The sequence below is a fragment of the Gymnodraco acuticeps genome, unplaced genomic scaffold (genome assembly GCF_902827175.1).
Source record: "Gymnodraco acuticeps unplaced genomic scaffold, fGymAcu1.1, whole genome shotgun sequence".
Classification (NCBI taxonomy): domain Eukaryota; kingdom Metazoa; phylum Chordata; class Actinopteri; order Perciformes; family Bathydraconidae; genus Gymnodraco; species Gymnodraco acuticeps.
The window spans coordinates 512896-537344 of record NW_022990225.1 but is presented as its reverse complement, the minus strand read 5'-3'; the positions used below and the strand labels follow the sequence as shown (position 1 = coordinate 537344).

General features: G+C 38.5%; 1 protein-coding gene across 1 annotated transcript in view; it reads right to left on the bottom strand.

Moving 5' to 3' along the window:
• col7a1l (collagen type VII alpha 1-like) overlaps positions 1-24449 on the bottom strand; it is a 79244-nt gene that overhangs the window by 17267 nt on the left and 37528 nt on the right. The window contains exons 19-71 of the mRNA XM_034218866.1: positions 24191-24310; positions 23544-23690; positions 23042-23302; positions 22774-22913; positions 22193-22316; positions 21337-21480; positions 21028-21215; positions 17161-17241; positions 16854-16871; positions 16741-16767; positions 16484-16549; positions 15892-15972; positions 15772-15798; positions 14885-14929; positions 14637-14711; positions 14458-14553; positions 14085-14111; positions 13832-13885; positions 13588-13659; positions 13421-13480; positions 13294-13329; positions 13159-13203; positions 12947-12982; positions 12691-12735; positions 11941-12012; positions 11832-11864; positions 11074-11145; positions 10871-10930; positions 10721-10756; positions 9500-9580; positions 9268-9303; positions 9113-9157; positions 8654-8725; positions 8181-8216; positions 7867-7893; positions 7633-7671; positions 7470-7532; positions 7180-7218; positions 7030-7083; positions 6915-6947; positions 6752-6808; positions 6502-6546; positions 6301-6336; positions 6186-6212; positions 6036-6107; positions 5866-5928; positions 5589-5606; positions 5476-5511; positions 5343-5381; positions 5222-5257; positions 4990-5124; positions 4652-4747; positions 3823-4023 (exon numbers count right to left, since the gene is read on the bottom strand). Coding sequence (XP_034074757.1) covers positions 3823-4023; positions 4652-4747; positions 4990-5124; positions 5222-5257; positions 5343-5381; positions 5476-5511; positions 5589-5606; positions 5866-5928; positions 6036-6107; positions 6186-6212; positions 6301-6336; positions 6502-6546; positions 6752-6808; positions 6915-6947; positions 7030-7083; positions 7180-7218; positions 7470-7532; positions 7633-7671; positions 7867-7893; positions 8181-8216; positions 8654-8725; positions 9113-9157; positions 9268-9303; positions 9500-9580; positions 10721-10756; positions 10871-10930; positions 11074-11145; positions 11832-11864; positions 11941-12012; positions 12691-12735; positions 12947-12982; positions 13159-13203; positions 13294-13329; positions 13421-13480; positions 13588-13659; positions 13832-13885; positions 14085-14111; positions 14458-14553; positions 14637-14711; positions 14885-14929; positions 15772-15798; positions 15892-15972; positions 16484-16549; positions 16741-16767; positions 16854-16871; positions 17161-17241; positions 21028-21215; positions 21337-21480; positions 22193-22316; positions 22774-22913; positions 23042-23302; positions 23544-23690; positions 24191-24310 — 3674 coding nt within the window. The remainder of the gene's footprint in view (positions 1-3822; positions 4024-4651; positions 4748-4989; positions 5125-5221; positions 5258-5342; positions 5382-5475; positions 5512-5588; positions 5607-5865; positions 5929-6035; positions 6108-6185; positions 6213-6300; positions 6337-6501; positions 6547-6751; positions 6809-6914; positions 6948-7029; positions 7084-7179; positions 7219-7469; positions 7533-7632; positions 7672-7866; positions 7894-8180; positions 8217-8653; positions 8726-9112; positions 9158-9267; positions 9304-9499; positions 9581-10720; positions 10757-10870; positions 10931-11073; positions 11146-11831; positions 11865-11940; positions 12013-12690; positions 12736-12946; positions 12983-13158; positions 13204-13293; positions 13330-13420; positions 13481-13587; positions 13660-13831; positions 13886-14084; positions 14112-14457; positions 14554-14636; positions 14712-14884; positions 14930-15771; positions 15799-15891; positions 15973-16483; positions 16550-16740; positions 16768-16853; positions 16872-17160; positions 17242-21027; positions 21216-21336; positions 21481-22192; positions 22317-22773; positions 22914-23041; positions 23303-23543; positions 23691-24190; positions 24311-24449) is intronic.

The window sequence follows — 24449 nt, the reverse complement described above, 5'->3', positions numbered from 1 at the left end:
ACAACTGTCCTTGTGTACAGGGACAGTTGTAACACATGCCAGGCACGGTTGTAACATATTAATAACGGTTACCTTTTTCACACTACATGACAACAAATAGGGAAAGCTGTCAAATTCTAAGGCAACAAGATTTGAATGGGGTTTCACACATCCTCCAACAAACAATGAGCAATGAACAGGATAACAGATAACACACACAGCATCATCCTCTGTGAAGGATTAAACTGTTCTCTGAGTGGTGCTTCTACCTTAATTATGTAGACCTACCTCCTTTGAGCTGAGACCATAATATAAATCAGCTGCCTCCAGGGGCGGCGCCTTCAGCACCCCCCAGGATTGCCAAAGCACCCCCTAAGCACCCCCAAGAAATATGTTTTTTTTTCCGAAAATTATTATTATTTTTATTAAATCAGAACAATTATTGATTACATCAATGCAAATGTGAAACAAATAAATGTTTGACCAAAAACATAAAGCCAACACAGGTGATATGATTAGGCCAATGGCCAGCACCCATTCGATTTTTGACCTACCCATAGGCTAAATTACTTTGTGACACTTGAGTGACTTCCTGTAACTGGAGCCCCAAATGATTTGCTAACAGCAAAGTGACAAATGGATCGTTTTTTAGTCCTTAAACGTCCACGTGTGGACACTCAATCAAAACCACCTGAAAGCGAAAGGGATTCTGCACATAATAGGCCTCGTGAGTACAAGTAGCTTACTTCTGGGTCTGTTTCATTCAAGCTCTGCTCTGTGTGTGTGTGTGGCACGAGCCATTTTGTGTGCGTGCGCAAGCGAGCGAGAGAGAGAGCTCGCGCACCGGTGGGTATCTACCGGAGATCGTTGTGGTTAGCATCTGGTGCTAGCTAGCCAAGCTAACGGATATAAGGAGCTTTTTCAACAACAAGGTGGAGGGAGAACTCTCTCCTGTCAGACTGAGTGAGAGTCTCAGATAACCTCAGCTCAGGTGAAGTAAAGGACTCTCAGTGTTTAGATAGTTAACTTTAGTCTAGTTATCTCAGTGGTTCTCAAACGGTTTGTTTTAAAAGGGGAGTGATTTGTAAAATATCTATAAAGAAATAGAAAATCTGTTTACAGTTCTGTTTCATATGTATGTTGAGAGATACTGTATATCCATAGATCTCTTCATTTTGGCTCTCAAAGTGCACCAGATTGATGCTTTTAACTTCAATATTTAAAAAAAAAATCTAGATTTTTCTAGTGGACCCCACTAGAGGAGGTGAGGACCCTCCTAGAGGAGGTGAGGTCCACTCCCCACTTGTAAAAATAGCACTTTACCCCTGCTTACACCTATATGCCGTGAGCTGATTACCGAGCCTTCATTGTAACAGTCGCGGGTACACTGTGTGTGTGCGTGGGGAGTGTTGCAGTAGAAAATTAAACTGTAGCGCTGGTGCATTAATGGGAAACCCTTAATGTTTGAGCACCCTCTATGAAACGTCAAGCTACCCTACAGCACCCCCTAGAGAAAATCTCTGGCGCCGCCACTGGCTGCCTCCATCAGGTAGTCTCTCAAAAGCATCTCCTGCTCTGTTGAGAACACCTTCTTTGGTGTCTAGTAGCCTACTCTTGGGGGTGTTTGTGATCCCTGACACTCCAACCTCAGCCTCTTTTTATGGAACTGGTACAGGGTGACATGGCATATATCCAGGGACTTTGCCACTTCCCTGAATGATTTGCCCTTCTCAACTTCATTTGAGGCCCTCTGCAGCAGAGCAAGTGCCACTCCCCTGTCTATCTTCCTCTTTCTGACATTTGGCATACTGTGTACACACACACACACACACACACACACACACACACACACACACACAAACACACACACACACACACACACACACACACACACACACACACACACACACACACACACCACACACACACACACACACACACACACACACACACACACACCACACACACACACACACACACACACACACACACACACACACACACACACACACACACACACACACACTTTAGGCCTATTGTACAGTATTTTATTCTATTTATTCTTACAGGGACAATGCACACCAACCAACAACACAGCTGTATGTTTGAATGAACAATTGATCATTCAAGCAAATGAGCCATCATTGTAAATGTGCCATGTTACAACCGTCCCGTTACAACCGTCCCAGGACCACCAGTCTTGCTTCCACCCCCTGTAAACCTGCCTGGTTGCTAGCTTGACCCATATTTAGCTAGTTATATTTGTAGCTTACAAAACAGTGATTCTAATAATACTAGTTTGGATTCCTAGACATTTGAACTCAAGACAGTATCCAAAAAATACATCATATAATTTTTGTTAATATTTTACCTCAGAAACACACTTATACTGATATCTTACGTGAGAAATTCAAACATGGCTCCTTTTTTTCTCAGCGATAATACCATCTAACTGCGCATGTGCAGAGTGAGTTTCATCACTCTAGCTTGTTTGTGATTGGAGATATTGAAGGTGTTACAACCGACCCGTGTTACAACTGTCCCTGGTCTCCCCGTTATGCTGGCCCGGGGTGTCTAAATAGTGCTTCCGGGCCAGCGGGCCATTTATAATGTCGAGCCCTGTGTTAGATCTCAAGGCAGCTGGGACCACAGTCACCAAGAAAACTATTGGTAACACACTACACCATAATGGATCAAATCCTGCAGCGCACCCCTAAGGTCCCCTGCTCAAGAAGAACATGAAAGGCCCTGTAGTTTGACAATGAACATCTGAATGATTCAGAGAAGGCTTGGGAGAAGATGATGTGGTCAGATGAGAGAAAAATCAAGATCTTTTGCATCAACTCGACCCGCTGTGTTTGGAGGAAGAGCGATGCTGACTATAACCCCAGAACACCATCCCCACAGTCAAGCCTGGAGGTGGAACCATTCTGCTTTGGGGGTATTTCTCTGCTAAGGGAACAGGAGGACTTCCCTGCATCGAGGAGAGGATGTACGGGGCCATGTACCATACCGTAGGGGTCATGGATGGGTCTTCCAGCAGGACATTGACCCTGAACATACGGCCAAGGCAACACAGGAGTGGCTAAAGAAGAAGCACATTTAGGTGATGGAGGGGCCTAGCGAGTCTCCGGACCTTAATCCCATAGAAAATCTGTGGAGGGAGCTGAGATGTTCACAAACCTGGAGACCAACTACAAGAAGCGTCTGACCTCTGTGTGTCCAACAGGGGTTTCTCCACCAAGTACTAACACATGATTTGCAAGGGGATCAAATACTTATTTCCCACAGTTAAATGCAAATACATTTTTATCTTTGATATAATGTCAATTTCTGGATTTTCTTTTTGATATTCTTACTCTCACTGTTTATATAAACCTACCATTAAAATTACAGACTGTTCATTTATTTGTAAGTGGGTAAACGTACAAAATCTGCAGGGGATCAAATACTTATTTCCTCCAGTGTGTCAATTTTAATGGTTTGTAATCAGACTTGAGTTTTATTTTAGAGCTTTAACACTTCAATGTCTTTAATGGAAAAACGTGTTTTTGTCACATCTTGTGATACCTAGCCATAAGATTGATACCTGAAGCCACAAGCTGCCATGAAATATTCATTTTTGGTTAATGATAATATATTTTAATGTTAAGAAATGTTTAGAAATGGCCAGTTATGTACATTTACAACTTTTACAACTTAATTCAAGTTGCTGTAAAATTATCTTAATTAATTTCTTCCAAAAATAAAACTAATTTCCTTTTTTAATGTACTCAGCATGTGTTAAGCACTTAGTAAAAGCCTGCTTTTAAGTTGGCGTTCTTCATTGTAAAATGTCCTTACCTCCTGGGTCGTAGTATAATTGAAAGTTGAGTTGTTAACAGTCAGATTCATTTTGTGTGAAGATGCGTTCTCACTATCCCCATCTACTATCTTATTCCATCTTCTCTTTAATATGGACTCAGTCCTGTCGATATCCTGATCTCTGTTCAGTGTGGTGGCGCTCCATAAAGTCGGACCCTCTGCGGCTTCTATTAAAGGGTCCTTCATGGCAAAAGGCAAAATAAGTGTAAGTGAAAGTATATCAAATGTTTGGTAACACTTTATATTAAGGTACACAAATTCACCATCAACTAGTAATTAACATGCATATTAGCAGTATATTGGCTCTTTATTAGTCATTATAAAACACTTATTAATGCCTTATTCTACATGACCATATTCTACAAGTAATAAGCCATTAGTTGAGAGTTTTTCCTCAATAACTCTCTAATTAGTGCTTATTTATTGCAAGTAAGAAAGTTGTTGTACATGAGTTTTGGTCTTAATATGCTCTGCTCAATATGGGCCTAATAAGGCAGTAGTACCACAAGAATAGTTATTCTCCCATAATAACACTTAACAAATATGATCTATTCTTATGTAACAAGACATGAAACTATAAGTGTTAATTGTGTCTAAATAACTCAAAATTAAATATTTCTATCCATGTTTTAACTGGTACCTTTAACCTGAGGTCAAATCATTTCAGGGACAATATACACTTCACAGTGGGTCAAATGCTGAGTGTGAACCATTTTGTATGTGTTGTATCGTGACCTGGTTGAAGCTTGATGGTCTCACAGAAATATGAAATATTGAGAGTCAAAGTGGAAATGTGGAGGTAACTTACAACTATCAAAGATTCTGCAAGATGTCCGTCTAACTTGGGGTCTACGATGGTGTCCTCTTTCAGTGCCTGACTGGTGAGGTCGAACTTCACTGAACTCTGTCCAGACAACACATTTAGGACGGGAGAGAGCTGATAAGATTCACACGTGATTGTGACAGTTGTTTGAAAAAGATACCATGAATTGGTTTAAATAATGCATGGGAGTTGAGGGGGAAATAATCAATATTCCAACAGCAAGCATCTGTTAACTGCTGTTCTGCAAACATTGACCAAAGGCGCAACATGGAATTCAACTTTTTAAAGACCCCTCACACACTTTTCCCCCTGAGTATACGTACTGTGTATTCAGTGATGATGTTGGAGGTGTGAGTTTTTGTGTTTTCATTTGTTTTCTGGGAGGTGCCAAGCACACGAAGCAGCTCCTCTATTCCATCCTGCAACAGCCTGTCAATTAAAGCCTTCAACAAAGGCAGCTGAGGAAATAGAAACATAGTTGAGAAGGTCAAACTGGTGTTCTGTTACAAATTCTCTCAACCTTAAAATGTGGAGGTTGTCCTTCTCAGAGCTCACCCTTATGCCATAGTCTTCAAACATCACTTCAATTTCCTAAAGAAGAGAAAAAACATATTATTCAAAGTGCAAAAAAGAGAACATTTATCCAAGAGGAGGAATCACTACTGCCTGTATTCACCTTCATCTCTATTGATTTTCCAGGAGCTCCAGCAACGCCCTACAGAGACATTAGTGTGAAAGACAGTAAAGCATATAGTATTTGTAGTTTATCTCTAATTGCATGTTTTTGAGGGATAACAATCAAATACTACCTTCTCTCCTTTCAGCCCTGTTTCTCCTTTATCACCCTGCAAAAGACACAAATAAGCTACACAACCAACATTCCTTTTTTTTTGTTTCAGTATGAAGCGCATGACCATCTTACCTTAATTCCTGGTGAACCCTAAACACACAGACACAGAGGAGCAACACATTGGAACATGCATCTACTAATGCATGACATCAAGCTTGCCATATCTGCTCGCAGATAGGGGCACGACTCATTGCAATCCACAATAAAAGCACTACAGTCATCGCCAAATGATGACTCAGATGCCGTGGAGGCCAGAGATAAAGCATGCCATGCAATAGCTAAATTAATGTGCCATTATTCATAAGCTATACATATCCTGAAGTGTGTTCAGTGTAGGTATCAAACTCACAGTAGCTCCTGGAGGACCCATTGGGATCGGAAATGCTTCTCGGATTTCATCATTGGTGGCACCCTGGGAACAATGTTAAATGTTAATGTTACAATCAGTAAAGTTTAGGTTGCTAGGGTTTTTAGCTTCCCTGCTTATTAATTATTTAAATTGCAAGTAGTAATTTCTACCTCTGATGTGACAAGCACCTGCCTACCCGGCAAACCTGGAGGCCCTGGTTCCCCCTTACTACCATCTTTACCCTGTGAAAGAAGAAAAACGCCTTGAAGTTACTCAGTTTTCTCACAAAATGTATATTTGTTTATCTCAAAACCACTTACATTGCCCCCGCTGTCTCCCTTGTCCCCCTGGAATGAGAGGAAAGTTAACACACGTTTTCAAAAAAATAGCTAATAAACATAATTGTTTCAATTGGTTGCAGTAAAATAAAAGGACCTTTTTGCCGTCATCTCCCTTTTCTGCTCTTTCTCCCTGTGAAATTAAAATACATTTTCAGTTTTAATAATTCAAATATAAATAGGTACACATTTAAAATATCTGAAAATAGGCCTGATAGCTCAGTGGTTAAGCATAAAAGAAAAACGGTGGGTATCATAATGCATAGCGTAGTAATTGTTGGACAATTATGGTCCTTACATCTTTTCCTGGCAGGCCCCTCTTCCCATCAATGCCAGGTCTGCCCTGTAGAGAAGAAGAAATTAAGAAAATTACAATATCTGGAGATATCTTTCAGGTTGATTATCATAATCATACTAATTTAATTTAACACCTGAAACATCAATGTAATATGAAATCTTGGCTTTCATATAACCATTAGAGGCATGTTAAGGATGGATATCCTATTCATGTTTCAGCCACAGGCACCATGATTCAGTCTGATACTCACTGGAGTTCCCGGTAAACCAGGTATTCCACCAATCCCAATCCGTCCCTGGTCACCTTTCTGTTCACATGCACACATAAAAACATTCAAGCAAATCATCTCCCTTATGGGAAGTCTACCATGTGTGAACAGTATAAAATTACAAAAACAATATTGGAGCACTCACCAGACTAGGCACCCCTTTTGATCCCTTGTCACCCTGCAGTTACATATGAAACATCTTATGAGTAAACTCAAACTGTATAATAATACAAGTAGAACTGTAATAAAGTTTGTACAACCTTATCTCCTGGTTTTCCTGGAAAACCATCAAGTCCACCTCTTCCAGAACCACCCTGCAAAGCAAACAGTTCATGATTTTAACACATACACATCCCCACAGAAACAAACAGTCACACAATACATGTGATTTAAATGCTGCACACACATACCACTGATGGTCCTGGTAATCCAGGTTTCCCCTCTGGACCCTGAGAAGAGAGAACAAATATTCAAATAAACATTCAAGAAAGCTTGATTATTATTTTCTCCTACCAAATACAACAAATACATTTAATTATATGTCAATGTTTGCAGATTAACTTTCTGACAACTAGCTTATCAGTTAATAGACTGATAGATTCAGCTCTGATTTGAATGATTGCGCTGTCAATCGATGTGCATTTTAATCAGCATGCGTCTGAACTTGAAAATGAAATATGACGTGTGATAAAATACTCACGCTTGGTCCAGGCAGACCTGTTTCACCTCTCAACCCAGGCTGACCAGGATTTCCTGGTTCACCCTGAAGATTAGAAAAGAAGAGAGCAGGGAAGCTTCAATTCACTCATGAAAAAACAAACAAGTTAACTGGATAATATAAGGCATGCTATTCTATAAATTACCTTAATCACTCTGGTCATTACGTTGTTGTCTCCAACAATCTGGACAAAATCAGAAATCAAAAGTTAACTTGGTAATTGATGGACAATTTCAGCGGATAAAGTCATAGACATTTATTGTCCTATGAGGGGGTGACGTTTTATTGTTCTTTATAAGCTTTGTTACCACCAATGCCTTTGTCAAACATGACTGAACTGATAAGAAGCTGTCAAAAAACATAATAGAGGTTTGTTTACTTGTGCTCCCGGAGGTCCAGGTTTTCCCTTTGTGGGACAACGGCAGCACAATCAAAAGAAGAGCACAATAAAACACAGTTACAAATCTAACATGTCACACTGCTAAACACAATCCATATTGGCAACACAAAGAGGAAATAGTAGGTGCACTGAAGGGTGGCACACACAAAAAGCTAAACGTAATTAGTTAACATATCACAATACAAATCATGAAGTCACAAAGGGACAGTGACTGACACAGAAGAATAACCAGAAGGCGTCAACAAGGAGAAACAATAGAGAAAGAGAGAGTGAGATGGTGAATACAAACAAACCTGATCTCCTTTATCGCCTTTTTTTCCATCAGCACCCTTTCAACAAAAAAGGAAATCAATGGTTATCATAAGGCATTTAAGGCGTTTAAGCTCAATTGTTACATTGATTTATGTTGAAATTCTTTCTACAAAAAAAACTGATCATTAAGGTTTTGTTCAGAAGAGACATAACTTCAACAATTTTAAGGGGCCCTATTAATCTCATGACATGTTTAGGTTCATATTAGTATGTAATGTCTCTACTGTGACATGTCTCCATTCTTTAATGTTCAAAAAGCTCTTTATTTTTCTCCTACTGCCTGTGCTGCAGCACCTCTTTTCACCCTCTGTCTGAAACCAGAGCCCAGTCTGCTCTGAATGGTTAGCTGGCTGGCTCTGTTGTGATTGGTCAACTGCTTAGAGATGTACCGCCCCTTAGCCTACCACATACAATGTGTTGGAGTCGAGTGCATGAATGGAAAGAATGAACTTACAAACAGGCCAGGAGTTCCAGAATTTCCTTTTTCACCGGGGTCACCTGGTCGTCCTGGTAATCCAAGTGGACCCTGAACAACATTAACAGAGGAATTAAAAAGAGCATATAAACATGTCAAATGACATACTGTGAGCAAATGTGTGTAAAATTGCTGCAATGTGATGTTTGCTCAGCAGGAGTTCTGGCAGACATTTGGAGCTTACATATTTTTGAGCCCACTTTAACTATATATAACTAGATACAATAATAATTGGCACACTTCAGCATAAGAGCTCTGAAAATGGGGTTGAAAATTAAGAGAAATGGAAAGGCAATATAAAACAGCAAATCTTATTAAAATATTACATAACAAATGTACTGATTAAGTGACAATGTCGGTATATTGATTGGCCGATCTACACGTTTTCATCTTTTAGTATATTTCTGCCTTTAATGTTAGAAAACACAATATAAATACCCTAATTCCTCTGTCACCAGGCTCTCCATGTGGTCCTAGTTCACCCTGTGAAGTCAAAGCAATGTAATTATTTAAAGCTGTTATATGTAGTACATATACTCCTGAGAAACAGCTACATCAAAACAAACCAAAGCACCAAGTAAACATGACTGTACCTTAGAGCCTTCGTCTCCTTTATTTCCAGGTGTACCCTAGACACAAAGTCAACAGTAATTGTCACCAATATTACCATGCAAAAACATACATATACGTTTGGACTTTTGTCGCATTCTGTATGTTTTATGTTTCAAGTAACATACTGAGCTGTCTCCTTTTAAGTAAATGATTGTAAAATAAATGTGAATTGTGCTGTATCAATGCTGTAACAGCCACTCAGGATTTACTTACATCTTTACCTCTTAATCCTGGTACTCCAGGTTTGCCGGATAACCCGATAGTCCCTTTGTCACCTTTAAAGCCATCATGCCCCTGGACAAACACATGACTTCTGTTTTAGACACATTAACAACTTCAGTAAACAATTAAGTAGGTTTCGGTTTTTTTTATAGTTGCAATGGACTTTTACCAGAACACACAACATTCATTATATAAAACGAATTAAAGACCGGCATTTTTTTAGCCACTAGGGGGCGCCTTTAGTCGAAAACAGCATTTACATCTCTTGAGCAGACATGGGTTGCGGTGGAATTGTCAAAAAATCAGCTCCTATCGTCTTTGTCTATCGACTCTTCCTTGACCTCTGTGTGAAACGTCAGGCGCTTAAGGAATAGTGGTTAGGAGAATTCAAAAGGACTTAGGAAAAGACGACCGGGCTTCAAGAGAATCCGACGGCACTTACACTATCGATGTATTTGTAATGCGCAAGCGGTTGTTATCAATGTGTGTCTGCTGTGGGGAGACTACAGATCTCTGTACAGAGGACTGCTGTAAGCGCACCTAGCTACTTTTCAACTTTAGTTATTTCATGATACGCATTTCTTGGTCACGATCGGTTGTTTGCGTGAACGGCCGAATGTTGTGTCACGGTAAAAGTTGCGGCCGCAAGGTATTGTGGGACAGCATTTTCTCCTTTCCTTTCGTAAAGGAAGGTCCAGTGTTTCCTAAGCTAAAGGGGGCTATAAAAGAAGTTTCAAAGCTCCTTTCCTATCATCTAGACTAGAGAATTCGAAAAGCTCTTATCATGACTGCCACTGAGGTACTTCCGCATCATTTCACTCCGTTAGGAAGGTTCCTAAGCTAAACTGACAATTCGAAAGCAACCATGGATCATCATTTGGAGTCATGTTTCCGGACATTTGACTATTACAAGTCTAATTTAAACCCCTATTTATGTTTTGGTCTCCTCCAACCACCATATTTTGGTTGAAAACAGCTGCTGTGACTGTAAACAAGGTTGATGCAACTAGTGAAGTGAACTAAAACAGCTAAATCTTAAAAAGCTAAAATACTTTTAAACTTGTAAGCTTTAGGGTTCCTGCAAAGTAGGGCAATAATTATCTGTGTATTTCATTACTAGTGACCGTTTTCACCTCACACATAGTCATTTGTGTCATTGTTAATATACACATTTGAATAAGAGCTCTAAGCAGGTAGTCAGGGTTCACTTACTTTTTGTCCTGGTTTTCCAGACAAACCAACATTTCCCTGTAATTGATAAACACATAAATATAATAGCAATAAACATCTGTTTTCTGTTTCAGTATTATGATAACAATGTGTAAATGTTGAATAAGTCATTTAACTTATCAGGTGACTCACCCTCTCTCCATTTTCTCCCTTGGGTCCCCGCTGTCCTGGAATCCCAAAACCAGGACTGCCCTGAACACATCAAAACAAATCATACCTATGAATGTAGTTTACTAAACAACTATTAGTCTGTCCTAGTATCAGTGAATAAGACAAATTACAAAATACAGAAATAAAAAATGAAAGCATGATGCTGAGTATTTTTCATTATTAACCTTATCCCCTTTGGTGCCTTGTTCACCCTTTATTCCCTGGGGGCCTGTAGGGCCGACTGGACCGATGTCTCCCTGACACAAAGCAGAAGATATGAACACACATACAAGAAACGTCAATCAATGTGATTCTCGTCACCAGGCCAATCATCAGTTTCAAAACAAAGCTCTTCACTTTAAATGGCACCCTGTGGACCGACATTAAAGAGGTCCCATTCAGTGGAGCGTTCATTCCCACTTCAAAAGCTAATGAGAGAAAATCTTAATTGTGTTTGATAAGCAGACCCAGACGACTGAGTCTGAGTGTGCAAGAATACCCCGACCAATTAATTAACAATGTCCCGACAGAATAAAACATTAAGAGAATCACTTCCCTCTGGCTGAATAACTTATTTTAAACCAGTTATAAATACTATGTTTTGACATACATTTATGACTGTGGCAAATTCACCAAGGTTTGATCATGCTGCCAGTTTAAATATGTTGAAAAAAAAAAAAACGTTCCAGGGAGTAAGACTCTTCTCTTTCTTAGACTTTTAATAATAACCTTTTATTATGCACATATTTCATGAAGCCAAGTGGAATTGTATTGGTGGAGCGAAAGCTCAGTAGGTGGAGGCAAACATTTAAATATACACAGCTCATCCAGCACAAATATTATTGAATTGAAAATATATAGAGGTGTGTACAAATATAGAAACAAAGCGATGCATGCTGCCACAGAAAAGCATTTTACTGAATGAATGAAGTTGGTTACTTACCCTTGCACCCTTTTTTCCAGTTGGGCCAATTATCTGTTTGCAAAATAAAGTGTGTGATTATTAAATGCTTCTTTTTCTAAAGTTTAAATGAGTTAAATATTGTTCTTACACCCTTGGCAGGATCTCCAGGGACTCCTCTCGGACCCTCATCTCCTTTTAACCCCAAAGGCCCTGTCAGTCCCTGAAATACAAATATTTGTTATTCTCTAATTATTTTTAGCATTTATAAAACTAAAATACCCTTTAAACATTAACCATCACTCCCTGCTATCATCTGTTAACACTTTCTTAGCTGCTGTTTTTTTCTTAGCTAAACTTTTTGTGTAAAAAAAACACAACTGAAGATAGGATAATGGACCTCATGACGTCATGTTTTTGTGATTGTCGCTTCGAAAAGGACTACGCTGCCTAAAATTAAAAACCAACGGTGCAGGACAATTTGGCCCATTTGATAATGATACTCACTGAGGGTTGAACATTTGGCACATGATCGAATGTAATCATAACCATCTCTGATAGGGCAAATCTTAAAAAATGCAGAACAAAATTGCTTCCTCATTTGCTGATTTATATCATCATCCAAATCTTTGTATGGAGAAATAACGTATCAAATAGGGTATTGCTGGCATTTCTAATCATTCGGTCCCAGTTGGTCCTGAATAAATGTACAGTTAAATTAAAGTCGATTTTGACCAGTAGATTATAGTGGTTTAGTGGGAAATGATGTCACGTTCCAGTGCAGGCAGTATCTAAATATATAAGTATTTATTTTTAATATTCTGTATTAATACAATATGCAACCTCAAGCTTCAACAAGATTTGTATATTTCTGTATTTTCAAGATTTAATCTTCACTTACTGAGGTTCCTTTTGGTCCTATTGGTCCTATCTCGCCTCGTTCTCCCTAAAAGATACAAAAAACATGTACTTTACATTGAAAACTGCACGCACATGCATGCACACGTTCACGTGCAAACATCATTATTTTGGTATGACGTACATTTTAATTAGACAATTATAAAGTCCTGGCTGAGTTAAATTGAGAATGTTAATTATAAAGTGATTATTTTCAGCTTAATGAAGAAAGAGCGCCCATGTGTGTGGGATGAACTCACCTTGTCACCTTGCTCCCCTTTGAACCCCTTCTTTCCCTGTAGGTACAAATAAATAACTGCCTCTGAATTCTTTCAGCATAGATCCTTTCAAATAATCACCCTCAATTAAACAGGTTTTTATCTAATTAGACTGGATTTCTATGAATTTGAAGGTAAAACATGCAGAAACTCAATGCATATTATGCAACAGGAGATAATGATGAAATGCAAACCCGAGGTCCGATGATTCCTTGGATGCCCTGCTCGCCAAGATCACCCTTTAAAGTAATTCACAAATTACAAATGTTTTATTTTAATTTAAACATTTCAAATTCTGAGGGTTCAAATGTTTCTTTCATGTTTGTTACCTTTGGACCAACTGGTCCAGTAAAGCCAATATTTCCCTGTAAAACAATAGGGATTTCATATTGAGGCTGTGGACACTGAACAGAAACCTTTTAATTTCATAACCATGACAAATTATATATTCTTTACCTTCTCTCCCTTCTCTCCCAGAGGACCCTGAATACCTTGTATGCCAATTCCTTCTACACCCTGGAAAAAAATGAATATTTATAAAGCTAGTTACTCAGTCGCCTTATCATATTTTTTTAGTAGACTGGTTGAAAATGTGTAATTTCCTTTATCAAGCAAACGTTTACCTTCTCCCCTTTCTGACCTGACAATCCTGGCACCCCATCAATGCCAATGGGACCTGGCAAACCTGCAATACCCTACAGCAGTTTGAATGTGTGTGTGTGTGTGTCATCAGATTGTGTGTGTTAGCGACGGCGAGCGAGAAACAGAGAGAGAAAATATTTTCAGAAGGAAATTCAGAATGATCTTAAAATGTAGATATGCAATGTCTTATACCACTTCTAATAATTTTATCAACAACACACTTACATCTCTTCCCAACTCTCCTTTGTCTCCTTTCACTCCCTGTTTCCCACGTAAACCCTTTCGAAAATAATGGAAGTGTTATCAGATGGAAATTAAACAAATAACTTTTCATACCTGGTAACATCTGATTCTGAGGCAGTAAATATGTAAATGTGGGTGATGTTTATGATTCATGAAATGAATGCTGTTATTTAAGTATTCTAGTGCAACCTTTTAATAAGGATAGTACAGGGATGAATAACAGCATCATACTTACTTTCTCTCCCGGCTCACCAGAATCTCCCTACAAAGAGCGGACAGCAACTGCGATTAGACATTTTGTGACACTCTATACAGAGTATTGATAGCTAATGCACCTGCAGAATTCCAACTTTATTGAGTTGTTATTTTCACGGTTGAATGCAGTTATTGTAAATCACTTTGGATAAAAGCATCAGCTAAACTAAATGTAATGTTATGTAAGGTAATGAACACTGTAGGTGGGTCTGACATTACAAGATGTAATATGATACTTAAAATATTTTGGAATCATCATGATGAAGATACAGGTTATATTGTGGTAGTGTTCACAGTTTGCACATTGTGCAGATTTTATTTTTACTTTGAATTTTGAAGCTGATCCACATTACCTTGACAGATATTCCTGGTGACCCCGTTGGTCCGGGCTGGCCAGGACGGCCTGGAGATCCATTGATCCCTGGTATACCAGAAGACCCCTGGGGACCCTACGATATGCAGTGAATAATATTTAAGTTCCCCTTAACTTCACTGTGGTAAAACTCCAAAACATGGTTTTTTGAGCACTCACCGAAGATCCTGGCTCTCCTTTCCTTCCAGGAACGTAATTTGAGTCTGCGCCTGCGATGACATAACCGGGCTCTCCCTAATAGAAACACACAAAAAGGGGATAAGCAACCAATCAGTTCCATCCTGTGTTGTTGTTGAAGCACCTGAATCATTTTGCACAAGTTTATACATCCAGCAGACGACTGTATCATGATCTCAAGTCTCAGCAGAAAGCAATCAGTCTAAATCAAATGCAGATGTTAGACTTACTCTCTCTCCTCTCTGTCCCTTTGGACCAGTGGTTCCAGGTAGACCCTGTTATGGAAAGAAACACGAGAAAGTGATCATTGGACATTCATACAAATAATATTGAACAGTTCATTATTTTGTATGTAGAACATTGAAATGTTTAAGGGTGAGGTGTCCCGGTGGTTCCGAGATTCTCTGATACCAATGTCAAGTAATCACATTCTCTTGTGCACGTCACCCCCATTTTTCACCCGTTTTAATAGAAATCAAATCATTTGTATAGCATATTCATAAATCTGCTGTTAAATTAAAGTGGACCTATCATGCTATATTTGAAACATATATTTTTAGGGCCATACCTATATAAAACATGTCTGTGAAGTTTTTTTTTCAAAATACCAAACAGATCATGCATTTTAGCCATGCCTCATTTCGCTCTATTTGCTCTTTTCCAGCCCTGTTTTTGCAAGGGCTGATTCTGCTTTTGTGGCAGACTACAGCACCACTTACAGGCCTGGCATATGTACTACAGCGTCTCCAGCGCTTTTGAGCGGTCTCTCATTCCCCTGATAGGTGGAGGGTTGCCCATATAGGCGGAGCACCCCTTTTCTGACGTCAGAAAAATTCAAAATAATAATCAGCTCCGTTGCAGCCCCGATTTTAGAGATTTGGGTATGGAGGAAAAGAGAGAGGGTTGTGTTTTCTGACACTTGGTGAGTTCCCTGACACACCGGGGACACATATTCATGTGTAAAAGATGTACAAAAGTGCATTTAGCATGATAGGTCCCCTTTAAGTTAAGTTCCAGGTCTCCATCCAAAGGCAGGACATCAAAGTTGTATGATCGGATTTTTAGCCAGCAGACATAAGATTTCGTCTCATAAATGTTTTTTTCATATCGGTCTTACCAGATCACCTGATATCCCTTGAGCTCCCTGAAAAAAGGAAAAATATAATTTTCAGACTGCCATTGAGATAAATAAAATAGATTTTAAAATTGTTTTTTTTATTTTTCTGAATTAGGTTACCCGTTGGCCGGCAGAACCGGGTGGTCCAGTTCTCCCTGGTCGTCCTGGCAACCCAGGTATACCATCTGTTCCTGAAAGCCCCTGTCAAATTCAAGTTTTCATAGCAGGGTTATAAGAAAGGATGCAGTCAAAATGAAAGAGTAATTTAAACCATATTTTAATATTGTTGACATACATTCATGCTTCATACATAATAAAATGTATAATAGACAAAGCAACAAGACAGCAGATGGGATTTGACAATAAATGATGAGAATTATGGTAGAGTGTATTGTTGTGTATTTTGTTGTTTGTAGCTTTATTTAACCAGGTGAAAATCCCATTGAGATCAACGATCTCTTTTTCAAGGGAGACCTGCAGCACATTGGTTACACATAAAAACAACAGAAAACAAAAAGGACTTCAATACAACATAATTACAGGGGTATACATTAGCAACCTATTCACAATGACAGATATCTAATAACATTTCATCTATCCGAGCTTTAACATGATGCAAGGGAACCAAAATGCTCAGTTTAAAAAAAAAAATGCATAGTGTTCCAAGCTAGAGGAGCAGCACACATATTTGTGTGTCTAAGTTGATTCTTACCCTCTCTCCCATCTCTCCTTTGGTAGAAGTGAAAGGATCAAACTGTCCCGGGCTTTGCCTAAATCTCTACACAACAACACAAAGACTACAAGTTATTCTCAAGGTTAATAATCAAGAAAATAGATTAAATAAAAAGCAATACGGGTATATTAGGACAGAGGGTACAATGGATAGAGAATTTAAACGTCCAAGGTGCAGCAAAGTATTATCACTCAACAGATACCACAAAGTAGAAAAGAAAACTTGATAATACATACCAGACCTCCGACACCAGAACCATCTCCCTGAAAGAATGAGAGAAGGAAAATAAATAACACTTACTTTGCGAGCCTTTCTAAATCAATTTAAAGGTAAACACATTTTTACTCACCCGTTCACCTTTCTGGCCCTGGATAACAAAAAAAATGATATGATCAATAGTTCAATCATGAGAAGAGGTCATTTATCATCCATTGTTAACACGAGAAGCTCAGATCAAATGTGCACCTATCAGTAAATATAAAACCAGATTGCAAATTAAATAAAATCAGATTGTTCTGCTGTTTAATAGTTTTTTAACCAAATGCAATACCAATATCTACGTGTATTTATATTTTCTTGTTGTTATTTGTACCCTCTCAAACATTTGATTGAGTATGATAATGATTATAACATTGATTTTGAAAGTGAGGACCAACCTTCATACACTGGGAGGAACAGGGACCCTGAGGCTTAAGCAGCTCCTCTGGGTCTTCAGTCGGGGTGTCCAACTGAGCAGACTGAAAACAGACACAAGGAAATAGGAATTTATTACTGATTGGTCAAATATTTCATGACGAAATCGACATAATATAGAATGAATTGGTAGGGATGGCTGCGTAACATCATCCAAAGCTCTTACATCAAGATGAAGTCAAGACCATTAAAGTGTTTCTACAGAGTCTGTTGTGAGTCAATTAAAAAACTGATTACATGGGTTTAATGTAATAAGTTGTCACCATGCATGCATGACCAACTCCAGAGGGGGTTGAGAACCTCTCCTACACACAACCCGGTATCACGGCAAGACGTGAACATGTGACGATTTACCATGCTGGGAGACGTGAAGATGTCACGATTTCGTCCCTTCAAACGTGACAGTTACACGGTATTGTTAACATGGCCCAACCAGTGGAGATATACCCGGAAATGCCAAGCAAATGCTACCCCGACGGTCGGTTGTTATTGTCAATATTAATAATGATTTATATTTTAATAGTCACACTCGATTTCGCCGATTTTCTTGTTGCCCCAGCTGGTCGACACCTCTTTTAGCAGAAACAAAGGCTACATTAATGTATTAAATCGATGTTAATCCATGCGTGTGGATGTGGAATTAACGGACGTGACGTTGTGCGATTGCGTTGCCAGGCAACAGCTTCGGTTCATGTTAATTTACAAACTCTTCAACTAGAACCGTAGTTATATTTAAAAACATTTTAGAAGGCCTCACGATATACTTTAATGAACATTTAAAATTTAAATGTGAAGGAATGTGTGTATAACAAAATACATCCATCATAAGAATACCGGAAACAGACGTAGGCAAGATCCTCAGCTCGGTGATTCGATGGTTTAGCCGCAATGCACGTTGGGAAATGGTGTTAATGCGATGTGAAATCCGATTTTTTTTTTTTTAAATAATACTTTATTCCGAGTTTGCTTGCTTTTCTCTTTGAAAGTCATCACATAACGGCATTGTAATACACGATTCGGCTGCATTAAATATTACATATCTGCCGTAGTTCTCTATTTATAGAGCCCTGATGAGAAGACTTGACGTGGATCATAAGCAATCAGCAATTAAACAACATCTTACATTTCTTTTCACACAAAACGTCTCCTTGCAGTATCAACACGAATTCGGCTGACTTTCATATTTGATCCAATTGGTAGATAGGTGATATTTACACCATAACGGTGCACAGCTGATAGAAAAGGACTTGTAGTTTTTAAAGATATTACTGATTTTCTTTGAATATAAGAATGCAAATACTGAGTTGAGAGAATAGTCAGGGGTTTTGGGTGATGGGAGACAAATCTATGGATTCAGAATTTCAATAGCTTACTGTTAAATTACGGATATACCTTTCTGTCGCCCTAGTGGTTAAAGCACGTTATTGAATTAGTTGTGTATATGATGTGTCAATAAACCTTAGAAAATCTTGAAATCTTGAAAGGGGTGTGCAAAATAGCCATTATATAGTCTTTAATGAACTATTAGTAGAGAATAACGAGTAATGAATATACTTTATAGGGATCTGCAGATAAATGTTTAGTCTTCTGAAGCACCAACTATCAAATATCTCGCCTGATTGTTGGCATCATTTGACAATCACCTTCCCTGAATTTTACTCAGGTGTAACTAAAGCCTGATTTAAGGGTTGTTTATATTTCACATCATTAATCAGAATCTGCAAAGTAACTCAAATAAATGTAGTGGAGTAAAAATACCAGCTTAACCTCTGAATTGTAGTGGAGTAGAATTGTTGTTTTGTTTAGTAATGGATATTGAATATGGAATAAAGGTTTTGACAAGACCTGGTGTAACAATAATCAAAAAGGACATTAAAAGAGCTCCAGATGTTAATTATCTAAACAAAACAGCACACCTGAAATGTATATTTAAATACTTTATTAAGGGCAGTGAATTCATTTTTTCTGTATGTTTTTCAAATAAGTGTTATAAGTGTCATAGACAGTGTTACATTGCTATTATTATCCTTAAAATATATGTAAAACAAAACCACTTATGATATTTTTATTTGAGTGGTTTACTAATGACAGTTAATTCTGTTTTTGCTATTGATGGTTTAATTTTTGTGATAATAAAATAATGAAATTCAATAACGTGCTTTAACCACTAGGTGTCCCTTTCTATCAGCTGTGCACCGTTATGGTGTAAATACAGCCTATCTACCAATTGGATCAAATATAAAAGTCAGCCGAATTAGTGTTGATACTGCAAGGAGACGTATTGTGTGAAAAGAAATGTAAGATGTTGTTTAATTGCTGATATATTTATGATCCACGTCACGTTTTCAGTTTTGGCGGCAGTTCTTCCTGTTTGTCTAGAAGTCTTCTCATCAGGGCTCTATAAATAGAGAACTACGGCAGATATGTGATATTTAATGCAGCCGAACCGTGTATTACAATGCCGTTATGTGATGACCTCCAAAGAGAAAAGCAAGCAAACTCGGAATAAAGTATTATTTTATTTTAAAAAAATGTTTTCGGATTTCACATCGCATTAACACCATTTCCCAACATGCATTGCGGCTAAACCATCGAATCACCGAGCTGAGGATCTTGCCTACGTCTATTTCCGGTATTCTTAATGACGGATGTATTTTGTTATACACACATTCCTTCACATTTAAATTTAAATGTTCATTAAAGTATATCGTGAGGCCTTCTAAAATGTTTTTAAATATAACTACGGTTCTAGTTGAAGAGTTTGTAAATTAACATGAACCGAAGCTGTTGCCTGGCAACGCAATCGCACAACGTCACGTCCGTTAATTCCACATCCACACACATGGATTAACATCGATTTAATACATTAATGTAGCCTTTGTTTCTGCTAAAAGAGGTGTCGAGCAGCTGCAACAAGGAAATCGGCGAAATCGAGTGTGACTATTAAAATATAAATCATTATTATATTAATATTGAGTATTGACAATAACAACCGACCGTCGGGGTAGCATTTGCTTGGCATTTCCGGGTATATCTCCACTGGTTGGGCCATGTTAACAATATCGTGTAATTGTCAGGTTTGAAGGGACGAAATTGTGACATCTTCACGTCTCCCAGCATGGTAAATCGTCACATGTTCACGTCTTGCCGTGATACCAAGTTGCCTACACATGTTTCATTCATTTTACATGTGCCACTTTAGTAAATGAGTATCACCTTAAACACATTTTGGCCAATTGTAGAGTTTGGCTTCATTGCACGCATGAATAAAACTAAGCGTACAATGAAAGAATGGAAATGAAGCTTAGCACAAGTTCAGACAGGAAGACCTATTACTCCGTATTGCACGTCATGGCAATACTCGCTCCCTGCACTAAATGACAGGGAGCGCCACTCCTCAGCTAACCTATCACTCCCCGCCATTTACAAGCCTAATTATCGCACCTGTTAATCCCTCTATATATGCTCTCCCCTTTCCTATCAGCTGTCTTCCAGGTGTCAACGCGCAACCCTCCTCCACCCCTTCGCCTCCTGCTTTCAACTCAGGGCCAAGCTTAACCTTCTCCCTTCCAACCGGACCTAACCACTTATCACCACCACCAGTGTCTAGACCCAGGGGGGTTCATCGGAAACGGTTCTTCCCTTCCCGATTGATATCCTACAAAACCTGGGCCTAATCGCCAAAACACCATTTCATTCACTTGTTATAAACTGTCATCATTATGTTTCATTTATATAATGTGACCGATAATAAATATGTATTCCATACATCACGTCTCTCCTGATTGAAATAATGATAAAGGCAACATTTTAGTTTTTTCATGTCTTGCCTCATCATTCAGTTTGAACTCGGAGAGAAGTTCCTCACTACACATCATATTGATGAATTCTCTTTCAATGGAGGGGAAGTCGTCAAAGGTCGGTGAGTAGAAGATATTTTTGTAGCTGGTGGGAGCTGCTATCTTATTCAGCTCCTCCATGTCTGCATTATAAACTCCAACTGCCAGGACACTGACACCTAGAGAGACACAAAGTAAGAACATGACATTTTCTATGATTTCAAACTGGTTTACAATTTTTTGCTACAGTAAAAATGATTAGCTTCACATTTATGGAGGATGTACAACACGTTAACTTACCTAGAGCACGTGCAATTCTTGAGGGTGGCACCACATTATCCTGAGCCCTGCCATCCGTAATCAGAACCAGAACATGGGCCACATCCTGTCTCATCCCCAAGGACTCCTGGAACAGTTCCTGCAGGACGTAACTGATGCCTTTTCCTGAGGGTACACAAAAGTATTAAGAGCAAATTAGGAAACTTTTGGAAGAATATTTACTATGATAAGTGCTGGTAGATTAGTTGTACTTGTCTGAACAGCACTGTTTTTTTATAGCATCTTTTATAAAACATTACAGATGTCTGAGACAAAAAATCTCAATATAAACAGATACACAAGTTGTGTTATAACTACCAAAAGTACAAACTATAAAATAAAATAAAACCAGATAAGAAACAAAACATTTTTAAAACATGATTATAATACAATAAATCATTTGGGCCATTATTTATGTAAATTTCAATAATCGAAAAGCAAGGCTCAATAGGTAGGTTGTTAGCTTTCATAAACAGCAATGACTAATTCTAATTAACAAGGTAATTACATTTACGTATTTTTTTATTCAATTATAAAATTGTAATTCTTAAGTTAATTGAACTCTCAGGGTTCCCAACTCTACAAGAGTTTGACACAAAATTGGTCCTCACTTTTAATTGCTGATACCTAAAGTATTCATCTCTGCAATATTAATTGGAACACATACGTCAGCAGTCATTATAACTACTCCTATATAGAAGCAGGACCATCAACACCAGCATGGCAGCTGGTGACATGTCATCAAGCGCAGGACAGAAATAGAGTTATAGGAATAAGAAGCTGCGTTCAGATGACAGGCGTGTAAAGTAGTGTGCACATTTGTGTGAGTGTCACTAACCTGTTTTAGTGTTGCCCCCTCCATACCGTAGCCCTCTGAGCGCCCTGAGCACAGAGTTCCTGTCTTTGAAGTCATTTAGGCGGAATTCTATTCGAGGCTCATCACTGTAATGAACCACAGCTATCTGAAGGAAAAAACATAAAATCATTATAACAAAATCTAAATTGAATGAGGTCTGACTTCAAGATGTAAGTGTAAAGTAAATAAAAAACACAACTCCTCTCACATACTACTTTACATATTGAGAAAAAACATAATTTGCATGCTTACGAAGCAGGCACATATTCCTTGGCTTCTACTCTTTACTTGCCATGTTGCATTGTGCCTTGTTGATCTTTTCGGAAATGTATTTCAACCCACTTGATGAAAACATTTGCATATTATGGTCTTGCTAATGGTGCTATTTTGTACCAGAGACTCACTATAACACATTGCTAACTTGCATCATCTATTATCATTTAAAATCATGGCAATCCAGTCTGTAATTAACCTGCAACACTCAAAAACATACAGTCAAAGATTCATACCATAGTGAAGCCAGAACAAGCTGAAATAAAGGAAGTATTTACTGAGGGACCAACCTGTGTGCCCTGAGGGCCCATGATAGGGAAGTAGGTAGCCACCCGGAAAATGAAGTCTTTCATCTTGATAAAGTTGTTAGCGCCGATGCTGGAGGACTCATCCACCAAGAATACTATGTCTGCTTTGGCTTTACCACAGGCTGATAAAACACAAAATGATGAGATCTTACACGATGTGAACATTTACAAACTGTATACACACTTGATCATTTTAGTCCTGCTAACGAATATACAACTTAAGCAATATCTATGTATGAATAAAGCATACGTGGTCTTGGTGGACCTGTTGTCTCTGCATGGAGTGTGGTTAAATGATGGAGGGGGACTTCTGATTTGGCCTCAGTGACTCTTGGCTGACCTGGAGGTTTCTTGGGGGTAATGGGTTTAGTCGGTGGTACAGCGATGGGGTGCCGGGTGGTCCTGCTGGCAGTGCGAGCAACTGTAGTGTCGCTGATGGAGGCAGTCGTGATGCGGGGGGGGGCTGTGGCTGGCAGAGCCTGGACTATTACAGCCGGAGGATCCTCTCCCACTGAGATGAACAGAGAGACAACATCACTGATACAAAAATGTATCAAAAATAATTGTTAGAAATGTGATCATACTCTTCTGTTCCATAAAAGTGTTATTTAACTTTAACAACTGATACTTAACTGAGTAGAGAAAAATATAAACATACATTTAGTGTAAGTGTATCCTGTGGAATCAATACAGTATTGTAGCAAACAGAAAGAGGTTTATGGATTATGCAGACCATTGAAATGATGTCTTACATATTTTCTGATACACAGTGCTTATAGGGCCCTCCACTTCTCCATACAAAGGTCTGATGGTAAAAATATAGGTTCTTCCATACAACAAGTCATTGATCTTATAGGAGTTGAAACCAGGGCTCAGGGTCTCTGTTTTAGTCTCCAACACTGTGAAGACAAAAACAAGTCTGTTCATTTAGTTTCCAGGAATAGGAATATTGCCTCCCTATTTAAATGTATTTTAGTCAAAAGGAACATAACTTACAAATATCATATTTTTATTACAATAGAGACCACTCAAAAAAAAAGTGAGCTTATATAAGTCTGCATGTATAATAAAGCAGGACTATTAGTTTCGAAAATGTTTTTCTTTATATATCCCTTTTTAACAAAAGAGTACTTATGCGGAGACTCAATACACATTGCAATAACATGTGCCATACTAAATGTCCACTTTAAACCCTAAACAACCTTCAAAACACATAATTATACACAAAAGGGATTCATAAAGTTCTTGGAATTTATTCAAACGATCGAATTGACAAACTGTTAAACAAAGCAGTGCTTATCACAGGGCTCAATTCACAATGCAATAACATTTAGACAGTACGGAATAAACCTGTTTTGGTTAACCCTGATGCTAAATTAAGTGGAAAACTTTGTCTGACCTGAGATGTGTCTCCAGGAGAGAAGGTATCCAGAGACCTCAGCCACATGTGTCCAGTTTAGTACAGTGCTGCTGTCTGTAGTGTTCAGAGCAGCAAAGCCATTCACTTTTGGAAGATCCACTGAAACAGAAAAACAAATGAAACATCAATAACAGAAAAAGTCAGGACAGTCAACAAATATTTTCAACTCATAGGGATAGTTGTCAGGTAAGTGGACACATAGTCTAGAATAAATAATGAAACTTGCAAGCAATCCATT